The sequence below is a fragment of the Calidris pugnax genome, unplaced genomic scaffold, assembly GCF_001431845.1.
Source record: "Calidris pugnax isolate Ruff unplaced genomic scaffold, ASM143184v1 scaffold298, whole genome shotgun sequence".
NCBI classification, from domain to species: domain Eukaryota; kingdom Metazoa; phylum Chordata; class Aves; order Charadriiformes; family Scolopacidae; genus Calidris; species Calidris pugnax.
In genome coordinates this window covers 168,911-191,115 of record NW_015091152.1, presented here as the reverse complement: position 1 = coordinate 191,115, position 22,205 = coordinate 168,911, and the positions used below count along the sequence as shown (strand labels likewise).

General features: G+C 43.7%; 1 protein-coding gene across 1 annotated transcript in view; it reads left to right on the top strand.

The window, feature by feature from the left end:
- LOC106898147 (poly [ADP-ribose] polymerase 12-like) overlaps nucleotides 1-22,205 on the top strand; it is a 35,650-nt gene that overhangs the window by 1,726 nt on the left and 11,719 nt on the right. The window contains exons 2-11 of the mRNA XM_014959247.1: nucleotides 2,098-2,230; nucleotides 9,685-9,937; nucleotides 10,043-10,177; nucleotides 10,541-10,609; nucleotides 14,129-14,230; nucleotides 16,255-16,378; nucleotides 17,539-17,704; nucleotides 20,125-20,245; nucleotides 20,799-20,895; nucleotides 21,325-21,403. Of these exons, the coding sequence (XP_014814733.1) occupies nucleotides 2,098-2,230; nucleotides 9,685-9,937; nucleotides 10,043-10,177; nucleotides 10,541-10,609; nucleotides 14,129-14,230; nucleotides 16,255-16,378; nucleotides 17,539-17,704; nucleotides 20,125-20,245; nucleotides 20,799-20,895; nucleotides 21,325-21,403 (1,279 nt within the window). The remainder of the gene's footprint in view (nucleotides 1-2,097; nucleotides 2,231-9,684; nucleotides 9,938-10,042; nucleotides 10,178-10,540; nucleotides 10,610-14,128; nucleotides 14,231-16,254; nucleotides 16,379-17,538; nucleotides 17,705-20,124; nucleotides 20,246-20,798; nucleotides 20,896-21,324; nucleotides 21,404-22,205) is intronic.

The window sequence follows — 22,205 nt, the reverse complement described above, 5'->3', positions numbered from 1 at the left end:
CACACCACCCCCCCGGCACCTGGGTGAAAAAAGTTTGCAGCTATTCCATACAGCACAGGCTGGCCAGTGGGTGGTCCTTTAGTTTAAAAATAAGCAGTAAAGGGAGCCAAAAAGCACTGCAGAAGTGAAAACCGGTGGCAATCGATGGCAGGGGTGAGCTCTGATGGAAGAATTTACAGTTTAGGTTTCCCCCCCTCCCCGCCCCCCCCAGCCTTTGAACTAATTTGAACTAATACGCTGAGACTGCACCAGATTCTTCCTCTTCTGCCCCAGCAAAACCCTTCCCGGTGCAGCCCAGAACGTGGAGGGCAAAGGCCGTGGTCTGTCTCGGGATGGTATCAGCAAAAGACTGGGATGCTGAGATTTTCTCACCATTTCTCACTTCCCCGTGATTCACTGTCAGAAATACTTTGTATTTCTAACATACACACACGTAGGCACTTGGGATGGGTGATGCCCTGTGAACTAAAGCGTGCAATGGGGTGATTTCCTTTCCAACGATAAACCCTTCTGCCCTCTCAATAGCACTAAGTACTTTAAGCCACTTCTGTATGTGATAATAAAACGAAGAGTGTGCCTTTCACGCAGGGAGGTTGATTAAAGTGAGGGGGCAGAAATACCACTGGGTGGACAACACAGATCAAGGCAGAACATTTTTTTAGCTGGTAAGGTAAAATCTAGCCTTGCTTCCAGATCTTGCATCTTTCTTGTTTCAGAATCTCTGGAAGGAATAAATGTCTGTGCAAGTTACTGGGGTCTTCCTATTTAGTGGAATCAGGATTTTGGTCCAGTTAAACCTGTTTGTAACTTGTTTCTGGCAAGTAACTTTCCACTGCTTTTTTTCTAAATGTGTTACTAAACTCAGCTGATTAGTTATCACTGTATTTGTGGACTGTGTCAGGCTTTGACTTAGAAATGTGTACTCAATTGATGTAGATCACCCTGTGACTGTCGGTGGAATCTGAAATGAACTGTGGAGGAATGCTGGTGATGACTCCCACCTTGAATACTCTGTTGCTCTCCTACCTTTGTAGCCATTCATCGAGTGTCTACAGAATCTAGTATCCTTAGAAAATAATTTTTTGAGACCAAAGATGGCACACTTTTGTCCTTCAGATTTTGCATTCTCCTATATTTGCTTAAAAAGCAACATGTGCAGTGGGTAGTGGGGTTCAGCAGTGAAATGTCTATACAGGGGTCTGTACAGAAGGATTGGGAATTAACTAGAGGCTAAAAGGATAAAGGGAACAGAGACTTGAGTCTGATAAATTAACAGGTACTTTTACTTGTTGAATAAGTCTAGTCTTAAGGCTGTATCAAATCATGCTTTTGAAGAGGAGGACATAAGGAAGCTATATTTTGCTGCACTGAACTAATGCACAGGTTGACCATGGTTTTTTGCATATTATTGATTTGCAGTATCTTTTAAAATAGATGCAAAAAAAATCTGCAATCTCAAATACATACTCGCTTCAGATATTTCTCTTGGGTTAGTAAGTGCAGCAGTGTCTTTGTTATTGGGTTTGGTTTTTTTGTTGTTTGTGGGTTTGGCTCTTTTTTTAACTTCCTAGCCAGCAAAGATAACAAATTGTGTTGTTTTCAGCTTCATTATCTCTTTGTTTTAGGCGCTCAGACTCTTGCATCTTTTCTTTACATGCTGTCCCTGGGATAACAGTTTTTTTCGTTCACAAAATCAAGGGTATTGCAGCTTCCACCACTGTGGGTGTACTTCTCTAAAATGAGTTTTTTCCTCCAGCTGTTCAGGCGGTGTGACTTGACTTGTTTCTTGCTGGAGGGGAAGAGAGTGTCGGATAGACTGACTTGGCTTCAAATCTGTGCTGCTGGCTTTCTTAGGAGTGGTCTGGCCACATAGATGTTTAAAATGGGGGTAATAACGCTACTGTATCTCACAGAGTTACTGTGCTGTTTGGTCCATTCTCTGGCTAATTACAGAGACCACCTAAATGTTCACAGAGACTTTTGCCAAACTATCTTTCTCTCCATGGGTTTTCACAAGTTGCACGTTATCTGAGGTTCTTCTTTAAATCAACTTGAATGAAGAGGTAAACGTTGATATTTCTTTGTATTTTCTTGCAGATCTTGCAAGTACTCGCATGACATCATCAATGCTGAGAACAAAAAAGTTCTGAAGTCCCATGAGTTGTCTTGCCTCGATGAGAATGACCTGCGAGTCCTGCTTCTTCAAAATGACCCTTTCTTCTTTCCTGATGTGAGTTGTGCTGATTTCTTAAGAGAAGCTTTTATTAATTAAGAATGGGAGAGGACAAGGAGAATGTGAAGTTTTGATCTCAGTTTCAAGCTGAAGCTGTTAAGATACATAACAATAATATTAAGTTTAGTGTGGACGAAGTACGAATGGGAATGGCTCTGTGTGAAAGCACCAGAAAAAACAATATAGAGCCAGGATTGTGAAAGTGCCGTGTACTTATTGTTACCACAAACTGGCAGATAAAACTTTCTAAGACTCAATTTAAAGTTTTAGAAAGCAAGCATTCTTTATTGCAGCACTGGGTGCACAGGGGATCGCTCCTCCTGTTGTGCACACCAAACACTGTCATTAAGCCAAATTTATACATGACAGGTATATGTATTCAATATAATACCAAGAAAACACTAGCATATTCTTTACATTTCCAAGAATTCATCTACATTTTATAATGAGCCTTTAGACATGTGTAGTTGTGCTTCTAGTGGTCCTCATCCTGAACGAGGGTCGTTTCTTCCTCAATCTTCATCTTCTTCATCTGTCCTTTGGCTTACTTTCCATGTTTGCAAAACATTCTAACTCCTTAATTAGCTATTAAAACTAATGATCTTCCTGCTACCATCTGTTTGTCAGACAATGTCCGTATTTATTGCATTCTTGTCTTAGGCCAGTATGTTCTCAAGGCAACATACATCCTTTCTTATCTTACCAAGTCCTTGAAACGATTTAGGATGGTTACTAAAATAGCTACATTTCTTCTTTAAAAGAACATTCCTACAGTTTAACCATTTATGGAATATGTGAAGTCTGCCTTGGGTATCGTACAACTGAAAAAAAGTAACAGCAGTAAAAAAGTTAAACACTGAGGAGTGTTTTGCTTACACAAATACCAAAAGGCTGGCACCTGGATAAGGCCATGTCATCTGTGACTTCTCAGCAGCAGAGGTGGGGTCTGACAGCAGGAAGCGGACAGCAAGGCTATATAGCCTGATTTGCATGCCATTCCTGTTATCCCAACAGATAGCCATAAAGTTACTCAAAGCAAGCAAACAAACAAAAAAAAAAAGTCAGCGACTTCACCAGAGATTTACAGATGGTGAGGTAAGCAAGGCAGAGGTGAAAGATCACAATAATTGCACGTGTTTTATGGGATAAAAGTTCTGACCAAAAACCAGTTTGTTGGGCTCTTCTCCAAAGGATGATGGAGAAGCATATTTGGGTGCTTGGGGGAATAGGGAGGCGAGAAAATAACCAAACAACTGCAGTCAGTTTTGTGTAAAATCTGCCCCTTCCAAAGTGCACTGAGTTCTTGGGCACTAATTTTCACGATGCAACCTTTGTCCAGTTTGTATGCAAGTCATCGATTTTGTTCAATTTAGCTGAACAATCCCTTCTGGTTCTGAATGTGTGCATAAGGGCAATGCTGTCCTCAAGGTATGGCTGTTTCAAAGCCAGGAGTATCCTATTCTGGCTACAGCTGTTCCTGGTTAAGGAATTACCAGAGTACTGCCTGTTACCCATGTCTTTTGGAGGTTATGATCTCCACAGATCTGTTGGCATAATAGTTTTATTGTTTTCTTATTCCCTGCGGTGACAGTGCTGGGCTTTGACAAAATAGATTCTTTTTTGTTGTTGGTAGTGTCTGAAAATACATTGTGGTGGCAGATTCAAGGGGCATGGTGGTGATGAGCAGGGAGGATTGATGATATCTTTGTCCTGCTCAGCTGCAACTAAAATTTAAGTCTTTCTTGTTTAACTACTCCTAGCAATGAGCAGATAGTGCAACCATCACTGATTGGTGTTACTCTTAAGCTCTAATCTATAGATCTATTCAGCCATCACCACTGGCAGGCATCATTAATTACCTCTGATTGAGCACCTTAACTCATATTATGGCTAAAATAGCAGAAACAACAGAAAACAGTGGTTGGTGCAGGCCATTCATAAACCTGAGAGCTGGGGAGGGTGATGGGAAAGCCAGCTTGGCTGTTTCCTGCTTAAAATGCTGACTGGCTTTGTGCGTGCTGGCAAATGGCTTATATAAAGCAAGAGGAAACTTTGGTTTTCTGTGACCTGAACTGGGGTGCAGGGTAAGAAAAACACAACAGCATCGCAAAATCAGGAAGTTTTACACTGTCTCTCACCTATTCTCTGGCTTGCCCTTTTTAAAATTTTTTTTTCCCCCTGTTTCTTGGCAAAGGCAAAGGGCAGCATGCTTTCTTGATGTAGTTAAGTAATGGATTCCCTGTTTAGCTGACACAGCGCCTTCTTCTGGTTTGGTATTTTATTCTGATGCTCCCATGTGAAAATTTTCCGTTGTATACTAACGTCATCTTTTAATCCATCTTCCTCCAGATGCTCTACAAAATCACTCTCAACCAGATTCAGTGTCTTTAAATCTCTGGGAGTTCCACTTTGTAGCTTAAGTAGTTGGTGTCTCCACTACTCTAAAGTAATATTTTGTGTAGTCTATGTTCCACACATAATGTTTATGTTTTTAGTACTCTCTCAGCTTTTATCTGATGCTGTATCTTAGTTGCTTTTTCTTTCCTATCCTTGAGCAGGAAGATGCAAACACGAAAGCAATTCTTATGCTCTGGCACCAAAACCAGTGTCTGACTTAAGTCTTACGCATTTTTTGATGGTACTTAAATTAGCTTCAGGCTGTGTGACAAACTGTGCTCTCTGCTTCTGGTTTTAATTAGCAGTATTTCTGGAGGAGAAAGTTTTAGAAAAGAGAGGATATTGAAGGCAAGGGGGAAAGATTGTCTTGGGGAAAGACCTGTTAAGGAAGCGGTGATTTTTAAGTTTGTTCTAGAAACATCCAGGGAACTGTATTACTCCTTTGAACCAAGGGGGTGCTGTATAAATTAATATCACAGCTCTCAGTTTGTGCTTGACTTTCTGTCGCTGGTGGATGTTGGCCTAACTGCTTGTTTCCAACTCAGTAACTTGAACAGTTATCTCTACTTGGACGGGTGGAAAAAATTTGCATCTTTAAAGCCTTACCCCATTCTTTTTGTGATTTAGGAACTTGTAGGAGGCGTATATATTTTAGATGAGGGTGACACTTTGGGTGGTATCAGGCCCCTAAAATAGAGAAACGTTAAGCAACTGAAGAAAACCATTCCTTGGAAGTGGTGTAAGATTTGAGTTCTTTAATGACTGAAGTTGCAAAGCACCTCCCACAAGATTGTTTGTTATTACCTAACATTTTCATATGTTCTTGATACATAGATTTTAGAGTGCTCTGTAGGTGATAAGCCTTTCTGCATTCTCCTTGGGCAAAGCTGGGAAAACGGAGGAGAGAAAAATTAGATGACTTACCCAAAATTCTGGAGTAGGTGAATAATTGCTTGACATTGGCAGGTGCTGGTGCTTTTGGATCTCGCTAAAAAAGGCACCAGATAAATAGCTGGTTACTACTGTAGGTTATAATGAGAAGAAATCTTACGTGTCCCTTCTGGTGTTGTGGGAACCCACAAGAAGACAGCATCAAACCTCTCTGGTAGGACCATGGCCTGCTGGGCAGAATTCCCATCAAGGGTGCTGAACCTCACCATGGCTGTTCTTCACGTCTTTACAGTATTTTTCTGAAAAAAACCCTAAAGCTATTGGTCTTTTGTCCATTAAAATCTGAATGTTCGTGGTGGTACACCAAAGTTCACTGAGAGCATTATGCTCTTACGCATCTCTATAGGAACAAGCTCTTACAAACAGTACCTACAGGTTGTATTGTTAAAGGCAGTCCATGCTGATGGTATGGTATGTGCTCTCATTATGTGGCTGTCACTGATGATAATGTATGGGCCTCTGCAACCAAGGCCTGTGGGTAAATCACCTAGATTTGCCAGAAGTCACTATCTCCTCATTGTAATGTCTTCCATGGTGGCCTGCTATGTTAGCTGAAAATAGGTCCAAAATTCATTCAGAGGGTGATGGAGCTACTGGAAGAGGGGTTTGGCGACGTGCCACTAAGATGACGAAGGGACTGGGGCACCTCTCACGTGAGTACGGGCTGAGAGCTGGGTCTGTTTAGCTTGCAGAAGTGAAGGCTCAGGGGAATCTTATCCGTATTTACAGACACCTGAAGGGGAGGGTGTAGAAAGGAGAGCGCCAGGCTCTTTTCAGTGGTGCCCAGGACCAGAGGTGATGGGCATAAACTGAAACAGAGGGGGTTCCCTCTGAACATCAGGAAATGCTTTTTTACTGTGAGGGTGACTGAGCGCTTCCCAGAGGGGTTGTGGGGCTCCCCTCCTTGGAGATACTCAAAAGGGGTCTGGACTCAGTCCTAGGGAAGCAGCTGTGGGTGGCCCTGCAGGGGAATCTCTGCTCAAGCACCTGGAGTACCTCCTTGCCTTCCTCCTCCTCATTTTGGTGTCTGCAGGGCTGTTTCTCACACTTTCCCTGTCACCTCCCTCACTACTGTGCAGTGTTTTGCCCCTTCCTAAATAGATTTTCCCAGAGGTGCCAGCAGCTTGGCTGATGGGCTCAGTTGCATCCCACAGTGGGTCTGTTGGAGCCACCTGTGTCTGGCATGGGGCAGCCCCTGGCTTATCACAGAATCACCGTGGTTGGAAGGGACCTCTGAGATCATCGAGTTCAACCTTAAAAAGAAACCCAAACACCAAAAATCCCACAAAACACAACACCCCACAACATCACACCCACCCACAAACCAATAATCTTGGGCACTAGAGCATGCCCTTAAGAGCCATGTCTACATGTTTCTTAAATACCTCCAGGGATGGTGACTCCACCACCTCCGTGGGCAGGCCCTTCCAGGGCCTGACCACCCTCTCAGGAAAGTCATTCTTCCTAATATCTAATCTAAACCTCCCCTGCCACAACTTTAGTCCATTTCCTCTGGTCCTGTCATTATTCCCTTGGGAGAAGAAGCCAACCCTCCACCTCTCTACACCTTCCTTTCAGGGAGCTGTAGAGGGCAATGAGGTCTCCCCTCAGCCTCCTCTTCTCCAAACTAAACATGCCCAGTTCCCTCAGCCTCTCCTCGTGTGACTTGTTCTCTAGAGCCCTCACCAGCTTGGTGGCTCTCCTCTGGACACGCTCCAGCAGCTCAATGTCCTTCCTGGAGTGAGGGGCCCAGAACTGAACACAGTACTCAAGGTGAGGCCTCACCAGTGCCCAGTCCAGAGGCACCATCACTGCCCTGCTCCTGCTGGCCACGCTATTCCTGATACGGGCCAGGATGCCGTTGGCCTTCTTGGCCACCTGGGCACACTGCTGGCTCATGTTCAGCCAGCTGGCCACCAACTCCCCCAGGTCCTTTTCTGCCGGGCAGCTTTCCAGCCACTCTGCCCCCAGCCTGTAGTGTTGCCTGGGGTTGTTGTGACCAAAATGCAGGACCTGGCACTTGGCCTTATTAAACCTCATCCCATTGGCCTTGGCCCATTGATCCACCCTGTCCAGATCCCTCTGTAGAGCCCTCCGACCCTCAAGCAGATCAACACTCCCACCTAGCTTGGTGTCATCTGCAGACTTACTGAGGGTGCGCTCAATCCCCTTATCTAGATCATCAATGAAGATATTAAACAAGACTGGCCCCAAAACTGAGCCCTGAGGGACACCACTGGTGACCGGTCGCCAACTGGATTTTGCCCCATTAATCACAACTCGCTGGGCACGGCCATCCAGCCAGTTTTTTATCCAGTGAAGGGTCCACTTGTCTATGCCATGATTTGCCAGTTTCTCCAGGAGAACACCGTGGTGGACGGTGTCAAAGGCCTTACCAAAGTCGGTAGACAACGTCTACAGCCTTCCCCTCATCGCGAAAGCAGGTCACATGGTCATAGAAAGAGATCAAGTTGGTTAAGCAGGACCTCCCTTTCATAAACCCATGCTGGCTGGCCCTGATCCCTTGCCTGCCCTGCACTTGCTGTGAGAGGTCTCCCAAGATGATCCTCTCCATGATCTTTCCCGGACCTTCTTCTCACAGAGGTCACCTCTGCTGCCAGCACCTTGCCATGGGCACCCAACAGATTGTAACACTACTGAAATCGTTTGGTGATGCAGCTGAGCTTCAATTTATAAATTATAGACATAATTGCAAGGGGGTAAATGGGAAATTGTGATACAGTTGCACAAAGAGGGTGCAGGAAAACATGTAGAAGTAAAATCTGCAAGATACCTGGTAAAACTAAAATCTTGCACAGCAGGCAGGAGAGGTATGTGATGGAATCAGAATAATCCAGTAGAACAAGTAAAACCAGAACAAGTCCAGATCCCAAAAATGTCAAAAGCAAATGAGAGCATTCTTTGGCATGTTAGGGGTAGAAAAGCATAAAGCATCCACAATGACAAGAGGGAAGATGGGGAAGAAAGAAGACAACCCCCTTTGGTTTCTGCTTCCCTCAGAGACTAAGAACTGTCAAGGACAGTAACCATCAGGGCTCACTGAAATTACATCACTTGTGTGGCTTTGTATGCTCCCACCTAATTTAGAGCAACTTTGTGAAGGCTAATTGTTCTGTACATGATACTGACTGATGGCGATGAGGAACTCACTTCTGGCAGTGGGTAGTATTGTTAATGAGTATGAATCCAATGAAGAGTTGTTATGCAGTTGAAACTGGCCTGGTTTTACAGGCTTTTGTACACTGCCATCCCAGCAATCTCCAGTTCCCTAGCTGATTCATAAATCCCTATCTGCTCAGTTGCAGCACAGCGTAGAAACCGTCTCTGTTGCTTGGAGCAGGGGTTGGGAGGAGATCTGTGACAGTTCTGGTGTGATGCTGGGGCTGCCTCTGGACAGCAATATGAAGGAGTGTTTTGGTGTGTGATTTGTTCCCTGGGTCCAATTCACTGCATATCTCTTTTTTTTTTTTTTTTTTTTTTGGTGAGCAGGGGAATATAGAAGTGTGTTGCCTTTTCCACACGTAACTCTAATCTTGAAGCATTCTTCTTACTATTTTTAGATGTCCCAATCATCAATGCAGAATAAGCTTTACAAGTAGGAAGTGCAAATGCAGTTTCAGCTCCATGAGATAATGCCTCATGTGACACAGGATGTTTTTATGGAGACATCTGTTCTTTGTTAGGGTTTCGATTTTGGGTTGGTTTGGTTTTGGATTTTTTTTGTTTTGGTTTGGGTTTTTTGTTGTGTTTTTTCTTTTAAATAGAGTAACTGTGAAATAGTCATTTGTTATGCAACTGTCTTGTTTAGGCATCCCAAAAATGAATTCTTGTTATACTGACTATTCTTTTTCTTTGACAAAAACCTCTGCAAAACTTCAAAACTCAAAAGGCATGAGTCAGCTGAAAATGCCTGCTTTTCCATTCAAGAAATCTGTCAGAATTAAAGAAATCACAATGAACACATGCATTTTAGTCACCGTTTTTCCACTCTTAAAGCTGCATGCCTATAGAACACAGAAAAAAAATACTGATTTCTAATGTGCTTTTCCGTTTCATAATGTATCTATCCTCCCTGTTTCTAGGTCTGCCAATTTTACAACAGAAAGGATGATGCCTGCATCCAGCAAAACAACTGCAACAAGCTTCATATTTGTCGACACTTTCTGCATGGGGAATGTAGATTTTTGCCATGCAAGAGGTCCCATAACCTCCTGGATGCCCATGCACTGGCAGTGTTGCAAAATGGAGGCATTGATGGGCGCATAGCTTCAAACATCCAGACTATATATGATCACAGGCATGCAGACTTCGTCAAGGAACTGAAGAAGGACAAAAGTAAGTACAGTGTAAGAAGAGTAAGAAACCCTGGGTTTGGCAGAGGTGGAAGCCATTCTTGCCTTAAATCGCAGGTAAACCCCATTGTCCTCTTTGTGCTTTCAGTGCACTACCAGAAACCAAGAGAAAAATTAGTGAAAAAACCGGCAGATAGAAGGAGTCAAGAACCGAGGGTACCTTTGGAAAAAGCAGGCTCCACACTGCATCTGCATATACCACCTTCAGATGGCAAATATCTAGGTAAGTGCCAACTGCTTCCATGTGGAATCACTTTTCTTATTTCCCCTCTTGGATGCGTACATAGTTTCTTTTCCTTCTGCCATTGATCTGCTTTCAGGAATGGAGTAAGTCACGGCTGAGCTGTGTGGGAGAGACAGCTGCATTACTGTTGCCTAAAATACCACATGCAAAATTGCTATCGAGTGGCTGTGGGTAACTGTGACTAACGGGGATTTGTAACTGCTGTCGCTGATCTGTTCTATCAGCAGTGCCGGTCAAAAATTATATGTGTGATGGACATCATCCTCAGCATACAAACTGGGATGTTGCCATCTAGCTGAGGTTCTGGTCCAGCAGTGCTGTTCATTCAGTCTTCTCATGCAGGTCTCAGTAGCAGCGTACCTGATCTGAGGCAGGACCAGTTGCCAACAGGAGCTGGAGGTAAAGACAAAGGTATGGATTGTTTCTAACCCTCCAGTCTTGAGATCAGGGGTTCTCATTGGGATTTGGTTTCACACAGCCTTACAGCTCCCTATGGCAGTCAGAGTGCAGCTTATGTGCTTAACGCTGCTGTATACTGAAAGCCATGGTACCAGACGGCCTGCAAAGGAGTGAGATTTCTGCCCAAGCATTGTCCAGGTCAATGGGAAGTAGACTGGGATTGATCTCTGTACTGTTCTGGACATGTTGCTTCCTTTCTGGGAAGGAGACAGAGTAGTATCTGTGCATGTGGTATCTTTCCTTGCCTTCTGTCCCCAAGACAACCGCTCTGCTGACAAAGCTACGTCCATTTCTGGATGTAGCTTTGTCAGTAGAGCGGTTGTCTTGATGTAACTTCCAGTGAGCGAATAGGAACTCATAAATTGCAAAGGAGTGAGATTTCTGCCCAAGCATTGTGCAGGTCAATGGGAAGTAGACTGGGATTGATCTCTGTACTGTTCTGGACATGTTGCTTCCTTTCTGGGAAGGAGACAGAGTAGTATCTGTGCATGTGGTATCTTTCCTTGCCTTCTGTCCCCAAGACAACTGCTCTACTGACAAAGCTACGTCCATTCCTGGATGTAGCTTTGTCAGTAGAGTGTTTGTCTTGATGTAACTTCTAGTGAGTGAATAGGAACTCATAAATCTCCTGTCCTCCTGGGCAGAAGGGCCTTGGCTTTAAAGCCTGTCAGAGTCATAGAATCATAGAGTTGTCCAGGCCGGAAGGGACCTCCCTCCACCAGCACCCCCAAGTCCCTTTCCTCAGGGCTGCTTTCTAATACCTCACCCCCCCAGTCTGTGCTGATGGTGAGGATTGTTCCGGCCCAGGTGCAGAACCCTGCACTTGCTCTTGTTGAACCTCATGAGGTTCAGCTGGGCCCACCTCTCCAGCCTGTCCAGGTCCTTCTGGATGACATCCCATCCCTCTGGTGTATCGACAACACCACACAGCTTGGTGTCGTCTTCAAACTTGCATTAATGCAAACATCCATTACTCTCTGAACTTTTAGATGCTTTTAGGTATTCCACACGTGGAGGGTGTCATGTTTAATATTGAATTTACTTATTTGAAGATAGTTGGTGTTACGTGGGTATTGTAGTTTAACCCCAGCGGGTTACCCCAGCACCACACACAGCCACTTGCTGATTTCCCCACAGCCCCAGTGAGGCAGGGGAGGAAGAAAGAAAGAATAAAAACAAGAAAACTTGAGGGTCAAGGTGGGAGCGGGGGTGTGTGTATGAAGGGTAAGTGGAAAAAGAAAGAAGAAAACAAAAGCAAGTGACGCAAAGACAATCACTCACCACCTCCCACAGATAGGTTGATGCTAGTTCCCAAGCAAAAAGTAGTTAACTCTTTTAAAACTCCCTCTTTTCGCTTCAGTTGCTGAACATAATGTTACATCGTATGGAATATTTCTTTGGTTGGTTTAGGTCCCCTGCCCGGTTGTGTCCCCTCCCAACCTATTGTGCCTCCCCCTCTCCCAAGTCTGTTCACAGAGGAGGCAGGGTGGGAGATAAAGAAGGCCTTGATGCTGTGCAAGCATTGTTCAGCAACAGCTAAGGCATCATGTGTGTCTTTTAAAACTCCCTCTTTTCGCTTCAGTTGCTGAACATAATGTTACATCGTATGGAATATTTCTTTGGTTGGTTTAGGTCCCCTGCCCGGTTGTGTCCCCTCCCAACCTATTGTGCCTCCCCCTCTCCCAAGTCTGTCCACAGAGGAGGCAGGGTGAGAGATAAAGAAGGCCTTGATGCTGTGCAAGCATTGTTCAGCAACAGCTAGGGCATCATGTGTTATCAGCATTGGTTTGATCAAAAAATCTAAACCACAGCACCATGGTGCTATGGCGAAGATTAACTATTAAGAAGATTACCTCTGTCCTAGCCAGGCCCAGTGCAATGAGATTTCTGATGTAACAGAGTGATGCAAGATAACATCTGTATTGTGTTGTCAGTGTAAGTTGTGCTTACCAAAATACAGCAATTGCAATTCTGATGTAACAGAGTGATGCAAGATAACATTTGTGTTGTGTTGTCAGTGTAAGTTATGCTTACCAAAATACAGCAATTGCAATAGACAGTTCAATCACGATACCAACGTGATTCCCATCACAGGTCTGTATGCTGTGCTCACTGTCACAATGTTGGGTATCCCCAGTCCCCGGGAAGGGCCAACATCAACGGAATGAGTTTCAACAAGGGCAAGTGCAAGGTCCTGCACTTGGGCCACAACAACCCCCTGCAGCGCTACAGGCTGGGGGAAGTGTGGCTGGAGCTGCCTGGAGGAAAGAGACCTGGGGGTTCTAGTTGACAAGCAGCTGAATATGAGCCAGCAGTGTGCCCAGGGGGGCAAGAAAGCCAACAGCATCCTGGCTTGTATTAGAAATAGCGTGACCAGTGGAAGTAGGGAAGTGACTGTGCCCCTTTACTCAGCACTGGTGAGGACACACTTTGAGTATTGTGTCCAGTTTTGGGCACCTCAATACAAGAGAGATATGGAAGTGCTGGAGTGGGTGCAGAGGAGGGCAATGAAGCTGGTGAAGGGCCTGGAAAACAAATGATATGAGGAGCAGTTGAAGGAGCTGGGACTGTTTAGTTTGAGGAAGAGGAGGCCGAGGGGAGACTTCATCACTCTCTATATCTACTTGAAAGGACACTGTAGAGAGGTTGGGGCTGGTCTCTTCTCACAGGTAAATAATGACAGAACGAGAGGGAACGGCTTCAAGCTCCAACAAGGTAGGTTTAGACTGAACATTAGGAAAGAATTTTTCACAGAAAAAGTGGTCAGACACTGGAACAGGCTGCCCAGGGAGGTGGTTGAGTCACCATCCCTGGACGTGTTTTAAGAGCTGTTTAGATGTGGTGCTGGGGGATATGGTGTAGGGGAGAACTTTGTAGAGTAGGGTTGATGGTTGGACTCGATGATCCCAAGGGTCTCTTCCAACCTAGACCATTCTATGGTTCTATGATTCTATGAAGCGAGCTCAAGCCCATTTCTGTCTTTGAAATTCTTTTGCAAGTTGTATAGTTTTTGTACTCCTGCGTTGGGCTGAGCTCTGTATTCACTCATCCCGTGCTGGTCTGGCTAACTCAGACAGACACTCTTCCTCTTTTAATGAACTCAGAAAGAAGCGTTTATGTGACTGGTTGATCCACTCGGCTGACGTAGCCATTTATCTACAACAAAGGCCACTCTCTGGTCCACTTTGTGTTGAGACCCAAGTCGGCCTCTTTGCAACAGCTGTGGTCAAGTCATGCAGCTTCATACCATCAGCGCTGTGACTACCTTCCATTGTTGGGGCTTATTGGTCACTCACAGAGCCCTAACTCCTGCAGTGGGCTGTACAGGGGATAGTAAGATCCCCAAGTGCTTAACTCAGCTACTGCAGTCAAGTCCTTGTTTATTCTGGGGCAAAATACCAAATTCAGTGTCCTTCTCTTAGAGTTGTGTGTTGGTAGGGCAAATAGGGACTAATGTGTTCTTTCTTGCAGATAAGAAAGATGATTCCTCCACTAAAGGTTTGAAGAACAACAAAGAAGACAATTGTGATGAAATATGCGTGTTCCATGTGTGGAAGTACTGCAAAAACAAAGGTAAGCTTTATAAAATGTAATGTTATCTTGGGAGAGCAGCGTTGGCAGAGGCACTCCCTGCTCAGTGCCTCGACTAGTGGTGGTATATGGAGTGATGGTGGTGGTTGTGCCTTCTCACTTACTCGCTTTGTTTCCAAGTCACTAATAAACATTGTCAGAATTACAAACATAATAAAAAATACATGCAAACATAATAAAAGTCAAGTGGATACACTCAGACCCTTTCTGCTCTCGATGATCCATCTACATCCTATTTCAGTCCTGTTGATGGTGTCAGGCTTTGGGTATGTTTCTGTGGCAAAAACCCTTCCAAGTGTTAAATGTTGCACTTTCTGTAACTTTTAGATCCATTCTAGAGCCAACATTATGCTGTCGTCATTGACAACTGGTAACTATTCTTTTATACCTGCTGTATGCTATATACATCAGATAATAGCCATATTCTTCCCCTACTAAGTCCTTTAAAAAATGATCTGAGGCATTACAACACCTTAAAACAGAGTAGGTGTACCAGCTAAGCTAAAGATAAGTCTAGTCCATTGTCTGGCAGTGGCCAATACAGGGGTCTGGGGTAAAAAATAAGTATAAACCATTGAATTTGGGGGCTGTCCCTGAACCCCCAGGTTAGGCTCTTCCTTGGTTATGAGGAGGTACCGTAAGATTTTATTTCAGTGAATTTGTCCAGTCACTTTCTAAAGGCTACTCCTTTTCTGACCTCCTGGTCTTGGTAAAAGATCTGCTTAAATTAGGTCAGACTGTGTTTGCTCTCTCTTAGGATGTGGACAAGTGTGATAAGGTGCCAGGTACCTGTGTGGTCTGAGGTGTTTGGGTGTGTTTAGTATGTTCTGGTAAAGATGCATTTCTCCCATCAGAAGCTCCTTTTCTGAGAGGCAGATGAGGAAGTTACTTTAGGGCTTGATAATACCTCTTCTTAACCATTACTTTGAAAAGAGATAGTACTTTAAAAATAAATTATCTCTTTTATGGGTATATTATGGGTCATAGAAATGAAATCTGGCCGAGGGAGACCAAGTGTGGTTTTGTCTACAGTTTTTCAAGTCAACACAGGGTACACTCCAGCCCTGTTAACAAAAAGAAGGAAGAAAGGACTGAATGACACTGTCGTCTTCATAACTGGGGTTTGTTCCTATATGTTCTGTGATCAAATACATCAGGGGTCAGGAACGGTGAAACTCCTATTGGCTCTGTCTGTGCAGCAGCTTCTCCAGCCTTTTATCACCTTTCTCAGACCCTGCTTCTTTAGGACCAGACTTAAAGCTTAAGTTTATGAACTTTTGGACCTGCCTAGTGTGAATGGTGTCCCTACGTGCGGGCTGTGGAGGTCAGACTCAGAGCAGCTATACTGTGACTGCCAAATAGCTGGAAAGGCTGAGTGTAGGGTCCCTCCTGGGGGATGTTCTGTGGGGTATTGCAGTCCTTTATGCTGCCTCATTCATTGGGCTGGGCCTTAAAAAAAACCCACCCCACGTTCAGGCCTTGGGAAGCACCCCATAAGCTCTATGGGAAAGAGAAACAAATATATCAGAGTGCTTATGTGATGTGTGGACTAGGCATTTTACAGCTGAGAAATACGGTGGAGTGACACAGAGACACACACTTCCTATCTGTGGCCCTGCTCACCCAGCTGCCGAGGTAGAGCATCAGCAAAGGGAAAGCTGTGGTTTCTTTGAAATGCATTTGGCAGTGCCAGAGCTCATGTTGCATTTCTAGGTAAGACTGGAGAAACACTCCCCCCCGGGGTTCAAATGTATTTATGTTTTCAGCACTTTGTCACTATTTCTCATACTAAACCCCATTAGATAAAGCCAGAGTGTGAAAAATGCTTGGATTTTTTTTTTCCCCTCATCTTGCTCTCTGTGTTATGATTGCAGAGCTCTTGACTATGTCTGACCCCATTAGATAAAGCCAGAGTGTGAAAAATACTTGGATTTTTTTTTTCCCCTCTTGTCTTGCTCTCTGTGTTATGATTGAAGAGCTCTTGACTATGTCTCCTCTCATTACAGATAAATGCAGATTTGTTCATTACCATTTGCCATATCGATGGCAGGTGTATAACGGGATCACCTGGAATGACCTTTCCATGATGGAGGAAGTTGAAAAGGCCTATTGTGACCCAAAAACCAGCAGGTATAATGATGCTGGACTGCTTGCTTAGGGGTTAGGCCCCCTGAGGAAAAACTCTTGTTTTCTTCCTAAGGGTATCTGACTTCTGATTCTCAGCTTCTCAGAATCCGTGAGGATGTTCAAAGGAGAATTTTTCTTTTAAAAGGAAAAGTAAAGGTGATTGCATGGAAATATCACCCCATTTTTGTCTTCTAAAAATAACACAGCAGTATCTTGCATTTTACATTTTGTACAGGGTAACAAGAAGTAGGTGGAATTTAGTGCTTAGTATTTCAGATAACGAATCATAATTTATTTATAGTAGTTGAGTTGGGCCTTTAAATAGCCGTTGAGAGATGGCCCTTTTGCATGGCTATTCTGTTCCTAATACAACTAGTACCTATAATTATAATACCTATAATGTGCCTAGAGGAATTTTATGAAATGCCCTTTTTTTAAAGAGTTCATTTTCCCTTTAACTCCTTTCCAAAAGCCCCACTGTAATTTCCCCCCCTGAATTTGTAGGGGGCGCCAAGTTTGACCTCAATGAAATGGTATAATCACTTTGGCCCGTGCTCTTCAAACAGCAGATGATTTTGATTTGCAGCTTGACTAGGCTGCTGGATGCTGCAAATCACAGCAAGATGCCAAAGGGGAGGCTGCTTTCCCAAGTCTTTCTGCCTGAAAGTTAATTTTTTGAGTCTGCCAGGAGTAAGAGTCTAGGTGGCTCCAGAGATGAATGCTTTTTGCAGAACTTACAGCTGTGATTGCATCCCCTGTAACCACAGAACAAGAACAGAGTTGATAAGCTGCAGGTGTTTGCTGGCAAACTCAGTCAGGTACTTATCAACTTCTGATTTTTTTGTACTGAGAAAATCTGGAACCATGTTTATTTATTGCAGAAATACCTTTTGCCACGTTGTACATGCAGCCCCAGATTGTCTGTAAAGCTGGCAGTGCAACATCTGGTTAGGGATTGAGGTGGCATTCAGTGTCTCAGAGGCCACAGTACGCTTCTGAAGACTGGAAACAGTTTTCAGAGCTGCCATGCGTGCTGTGGGAAATCCTCCTATTTCAGACCCATTCAGGCAGTCATATTAAATAAAATTGCATCATATTAAACTGGAGATTAGAGCATAAAAGATATGCTGTTAACTGTAATAAACCTGAATTTGACCTTACAGCATACCGGATAAGAACATTAATTTCAAGACAATGACCTGTGGTTCTTCTTCACTTCGGCGCCTCTCTACACCATCATCAGTCACAAAACCCGGATTTGTACTGACTACGCAGTGGATTTGGTATTGGAAGAATGATGAAGGCCTGTGGATTGAATACGGAGAACAGGTGAGTCCACCTCCTGTGCTTTGAATCACTTCTGAAGAAATGTGTGGAGCCTCTTCCCCCCGTTCCCCTTAACTCAGCAAGGTTAATTGGGCCAATACTTGTGCTTGAATTTTGTAGTGTCAAGAAAGGCAGTGAAACTACGGATGTTACCAACAGATGTGATAAGATGATGACAGACTGGAAGGGGAGGAACACATCTTATCTCCTTCAATACGAACAGTTGTCTGTCTTCGTGTCTGGATGATTTGTTGTAACTGCTTTCCTGACAAAGATCTTGTTGGCAAATGCAGGAAAGCAGAATTTCTTTTTTTTTTTCAGCTTGTGTTGATCAGACTGTTTCTGATGATGCATGCCGGTGTTTCTCATCAGATTCACTTTTGGAGTTGTCTGTGGCTTCTATGCAGACTTAACATGTATACACTGTTCCTTGAGATATATTGCCTTTTAAATTATTCAGGAACTAGTCTTGCTTCTCTTCTGAGCATTGTCCTGCTTCCTCAGATGTGTAAGGATTGCTCTGCTCTCTCAAGTCAAATGTTACCTTTTTCCTTGGTTGGCCAAATCCTCTTTGAGAGTGATCTGTCCGAAAAATGCAGGAGAAGAAGTAAATAAAAAAATCTCTCCTTCCCCCAAGGCAGATGAGTTTTCCCCATCTGGTTTACAGTATAACTGCACAAATGGCAGAACACAAAAGTGACCCAGGGACGTGAAAAAGTAGGTAAAGATGATGGATAGAGTGGTAACTTTTGTAATGGTGGGTCTTGATTTCAGTGGGCAGCTTAAATGGAAAGCATCTCCATCAGCACACCCTCGTATTTGACATTGTTTTGTACATTAGAGAATTATACTTGCATCACGGTTTAACCCTGGTGTTGTGGAGTGCATTTAGAATCTACCTACTATGCCAGTTTGTTGCAGGGGAGATTTTAGACTTTAAAAGAAAGATTGCGAAAGGTAGTGGCAAAAGTAGTTTTATTGAAGTAGGATGTTGTAAAGGTGAGATTTAACAAAGCCTGATAGCAAGGTTCACTCTATTGTTTACTCCACTGATGATATAATAATAATAATAAAGTGAGCATTACAAAAGCTTAGTACACTGTAATACAAGGTTGTGTACCATATTGCTCACTTACCAAAGATCTGCAGCTGGAAAGGGGCCTCTTGGCCTCAAGGACTAACCTTGAGAAGCTTCCAAGCTCAGGGAGAGATCGCTGCTGGCAGCCTGCTCCTTAGCAGGGAGAGCTCAAAAAAGCTCACTCAGGCTGTTGTACTTATGAAATAAAGTGGTTGGCCCATAGTCAAATTACATGCAGTGGAAAAGGTAAGCAGGAGAGTCCTTGTACCCACAACTTCCTTTGTTCCTTGACAAATTAGTCTTGGAAGGACCACCTGCTTTTCGTTTCTTAGCCACGTGATCAGTGTTCCAGTTTCCAAGCTCATATGCATCAGTGCCCACCACGTCACCCTGGCCCTGTGTGGGTTTTCAGGTTGGAGCTAGAGAAGTTCATGGCCCGGTCGTGGCCTAGGACTTCAGAGGAGGGTGGTTCAGGCTCCTACTTCCTTTGGAGCCTGAATCAAACTGACACTAGTTTGGTCAAGGACTTGAGTGCATCTGTCATACCCAGCTAGGCACCACGCAGCCGCTCACCCAGTGGGATGCGGGAGAGAATCTGAAGGGTGAAAGTGAGAAAACTCGTGGGTTGAGATAAAGACAGTTTAATAGGCAAAGCAAAACAAGGAATCCGTTCACTGCTTCCCATCAGTGGGCAGGTGTTCAGCCATCTCCAGGAAAGCAGGGCTCCATCACATGTGAGGGTTACTTGGAAAGACAAATGCCATCACGCCAAACCCTGCCCCTCTTCCCCCCTTCCTCCTTTTCCCAGCTTTTATTGCTGACTATGACGTGATATGTTATGGGATATCCCTTTGGCCAGTTGGGGTCAGCTGTCCCAGCTGTGCCCCCTCCCAACTCCTTGTGCACCCCCAGCCTCCTTGCTGGTGGGGCAGGGTGAGGAGCAGAAGAGGCCTTGACTCTGTGCAAGCACTGCTCAGCAATAACTAAAACATCCCCATGTTATCAACACTGTTTTCAGCACAAATCCAAAACACAGCACCATGTAGAAGAAATTTAACTATGAAGAAATTTAACTTTATCCCAGCCCAAACCAGTGCAATTTGTTACAGAAATTTAAATGGGATACCTGTGTGTGAGTCATTGCTAATTATGTACTTATGCGTATGTTATGAATAGTTTGGGAATCACACGTTAAGCTATAATAGTTCTGAGTAGATTCCTCCTCATCCTACTCTTTGCCTCTTCTTTCCCTCTACCCAAACTACTTATCCAGGGTTTAGTCCTGACTGTGTTTATTCATTACTCTTTTCTCTCTCTCTCTTTTTTTTTTTTTTTTCCTCCAAAGGGAGAAAAGAATAGCGTGAACGCACCATCTTCTGCTACTATTGAGAATTTGTATCTAGCAGATCCAGATACCACCATATTTTTCCAGGCTGGCTTGCATGATTACCAGCTCAATTTTAAAGGTACTCACTTTAAGGGTTTTCATTTACAACTGTGCAGTGCTTTACAAAGACTAACTTCCGAATTATCCCAGCTTTTGGAAGCTATGGTTTCTTTTACTAACACTACCAGGTATACGCATTGAAAGGAAAAGTGAGGTAGTGATTTCCCAGAGAAAATTCCATATAAAAGTAGCGTGCCCCCTTACTCATTGACTCTATCCAGATTCACACAGGATCAGAAATAAAAAGATACGTAGTCTTCACATAAAGTCGTAGTAAACTTTAAGTGAGTTAATGCTGTGAAATGTAAAAATCAAAAACAAAGCATTTTTCTGTGCTGTTGGAGCAACGTTTAAAGAGTGTGAATGACTTAAAGGAGCAACCAAGATAGGCTTAAGTCAAATAACAATGTTATGAGAAGGACAGGAAGGTTACATAGGCTTTGTGCAACTGTTCTTCAGCAGATAGAATTGACGATGAGTATGCCACTTCTCATTAATGAATGACTGTCACTCATTAATAACCCCATCTTGTAGACTTCTTCATGACTTTTTCCTTCTCTTTTCTCCTCAAGAAATGACCCAGACAAACATCTCATATAAAACTCGAAGACAAGTCTGCAGGCGACCAAAGTTTGTGTCTTTTGAAGACGTGCAGAAGATAAAGAAAGGGTAAATGATGCTCTTTAAGTTGTTGTTTTTTCATATTTCAGAAGTAGTTATAAGGCAACATGGCTACCAGTGGTTGCAGTAATCGTGCAAAGAATGTAGCCATTGCTAGAAGGTAACGTACCCATTTGCCTGAACTGTATCACAAACTCCCAGCTTGGTGCATCACCTGGTTTCTGGGTTATGTGTTATTCCAAGTAGCGCATCCATAGGACTGGTGATGGACAGTTGCTCCATAAAGAAACAAGTGAAAGAGAACTATGACAATTGAATGGCAACGTGCAAAACCCAGCTTACAGACTGAGGCCATTCCCATGGTTTATTTTATTTATTTTTAAGTACAGGAATTGGCCAAAGGTGATACTTCCAATTTGAGTGTTCAGAGCAGGACTAGAATCACTAACACTTTGTTTTCTTTCTGTTTATAAACAGCCAGAAGGATTCTTCTATTCCAAGTCAAACCTGTCCTACCCACTGGGATGCATCTGCACTGCCTGAGTTCGGATACAAGGTACCTTTTTTTTTCCTTCTTTTTTTAACCCCTCCTTGTAATTCTGATGGAAAGGAAAGGTTCGAAGGAGGATGCTGCTTAACGAAGCAATTTTAACTGGGTAGATGCTAAAAAGGGACCGGATTGATTTCTTGGGTAGCTGTGTTAAAGAGCTAGATGATCTCCCGAGAGCTCTTGAAAAAGGTGCCAAACTCTCATGAACTTCATCTGCATTTTAGGCATCTATCTACATGCAAAACCAAGACTCACCAAATTCAAGACGAAAAGATTTGCTGTTAAAAAAAGTAAAAATGGCTTACTTTGGTGACTTAGTGGACCAGTTATACAATGGGCTATTATGAAGTGTGTTATTTCTTCACTAGAAGCTGGGCTGAGACCAAACCTTTTCTGTGGAGGCCGTTAAAAAGCCACCCAATAACAATACCATCATGGGTGTTGGTGGACTGGAGATCTAGGAAAGGAAATCTCTATGTGCTCTTTAAGTCACCCACTACTGTCACATGCATCACGGATCTGAGCACAGACCGTGGCCTCAAGGAATGGCAGACATAAAGAGGTACAGCCAATAAAAAAAGAGAAAGCCCAACAGTTGCAGTGATCTCTTTGACAAAACAAACCAGTTATACAATGGGCTATTATGAAGTGTGTTATTTCTTCACTAGAAGCTGGGCTGAGACCAAACCTTTTCTGTGGAGGCCGTTAAAAAGCCACCCAATAACAATACCATCATGGGTGTTGGTGGACTGGAGATCTAGGAAAGGAAATCTCTATGTGCTCTTTAAGTCACCCACTACTGTCACAT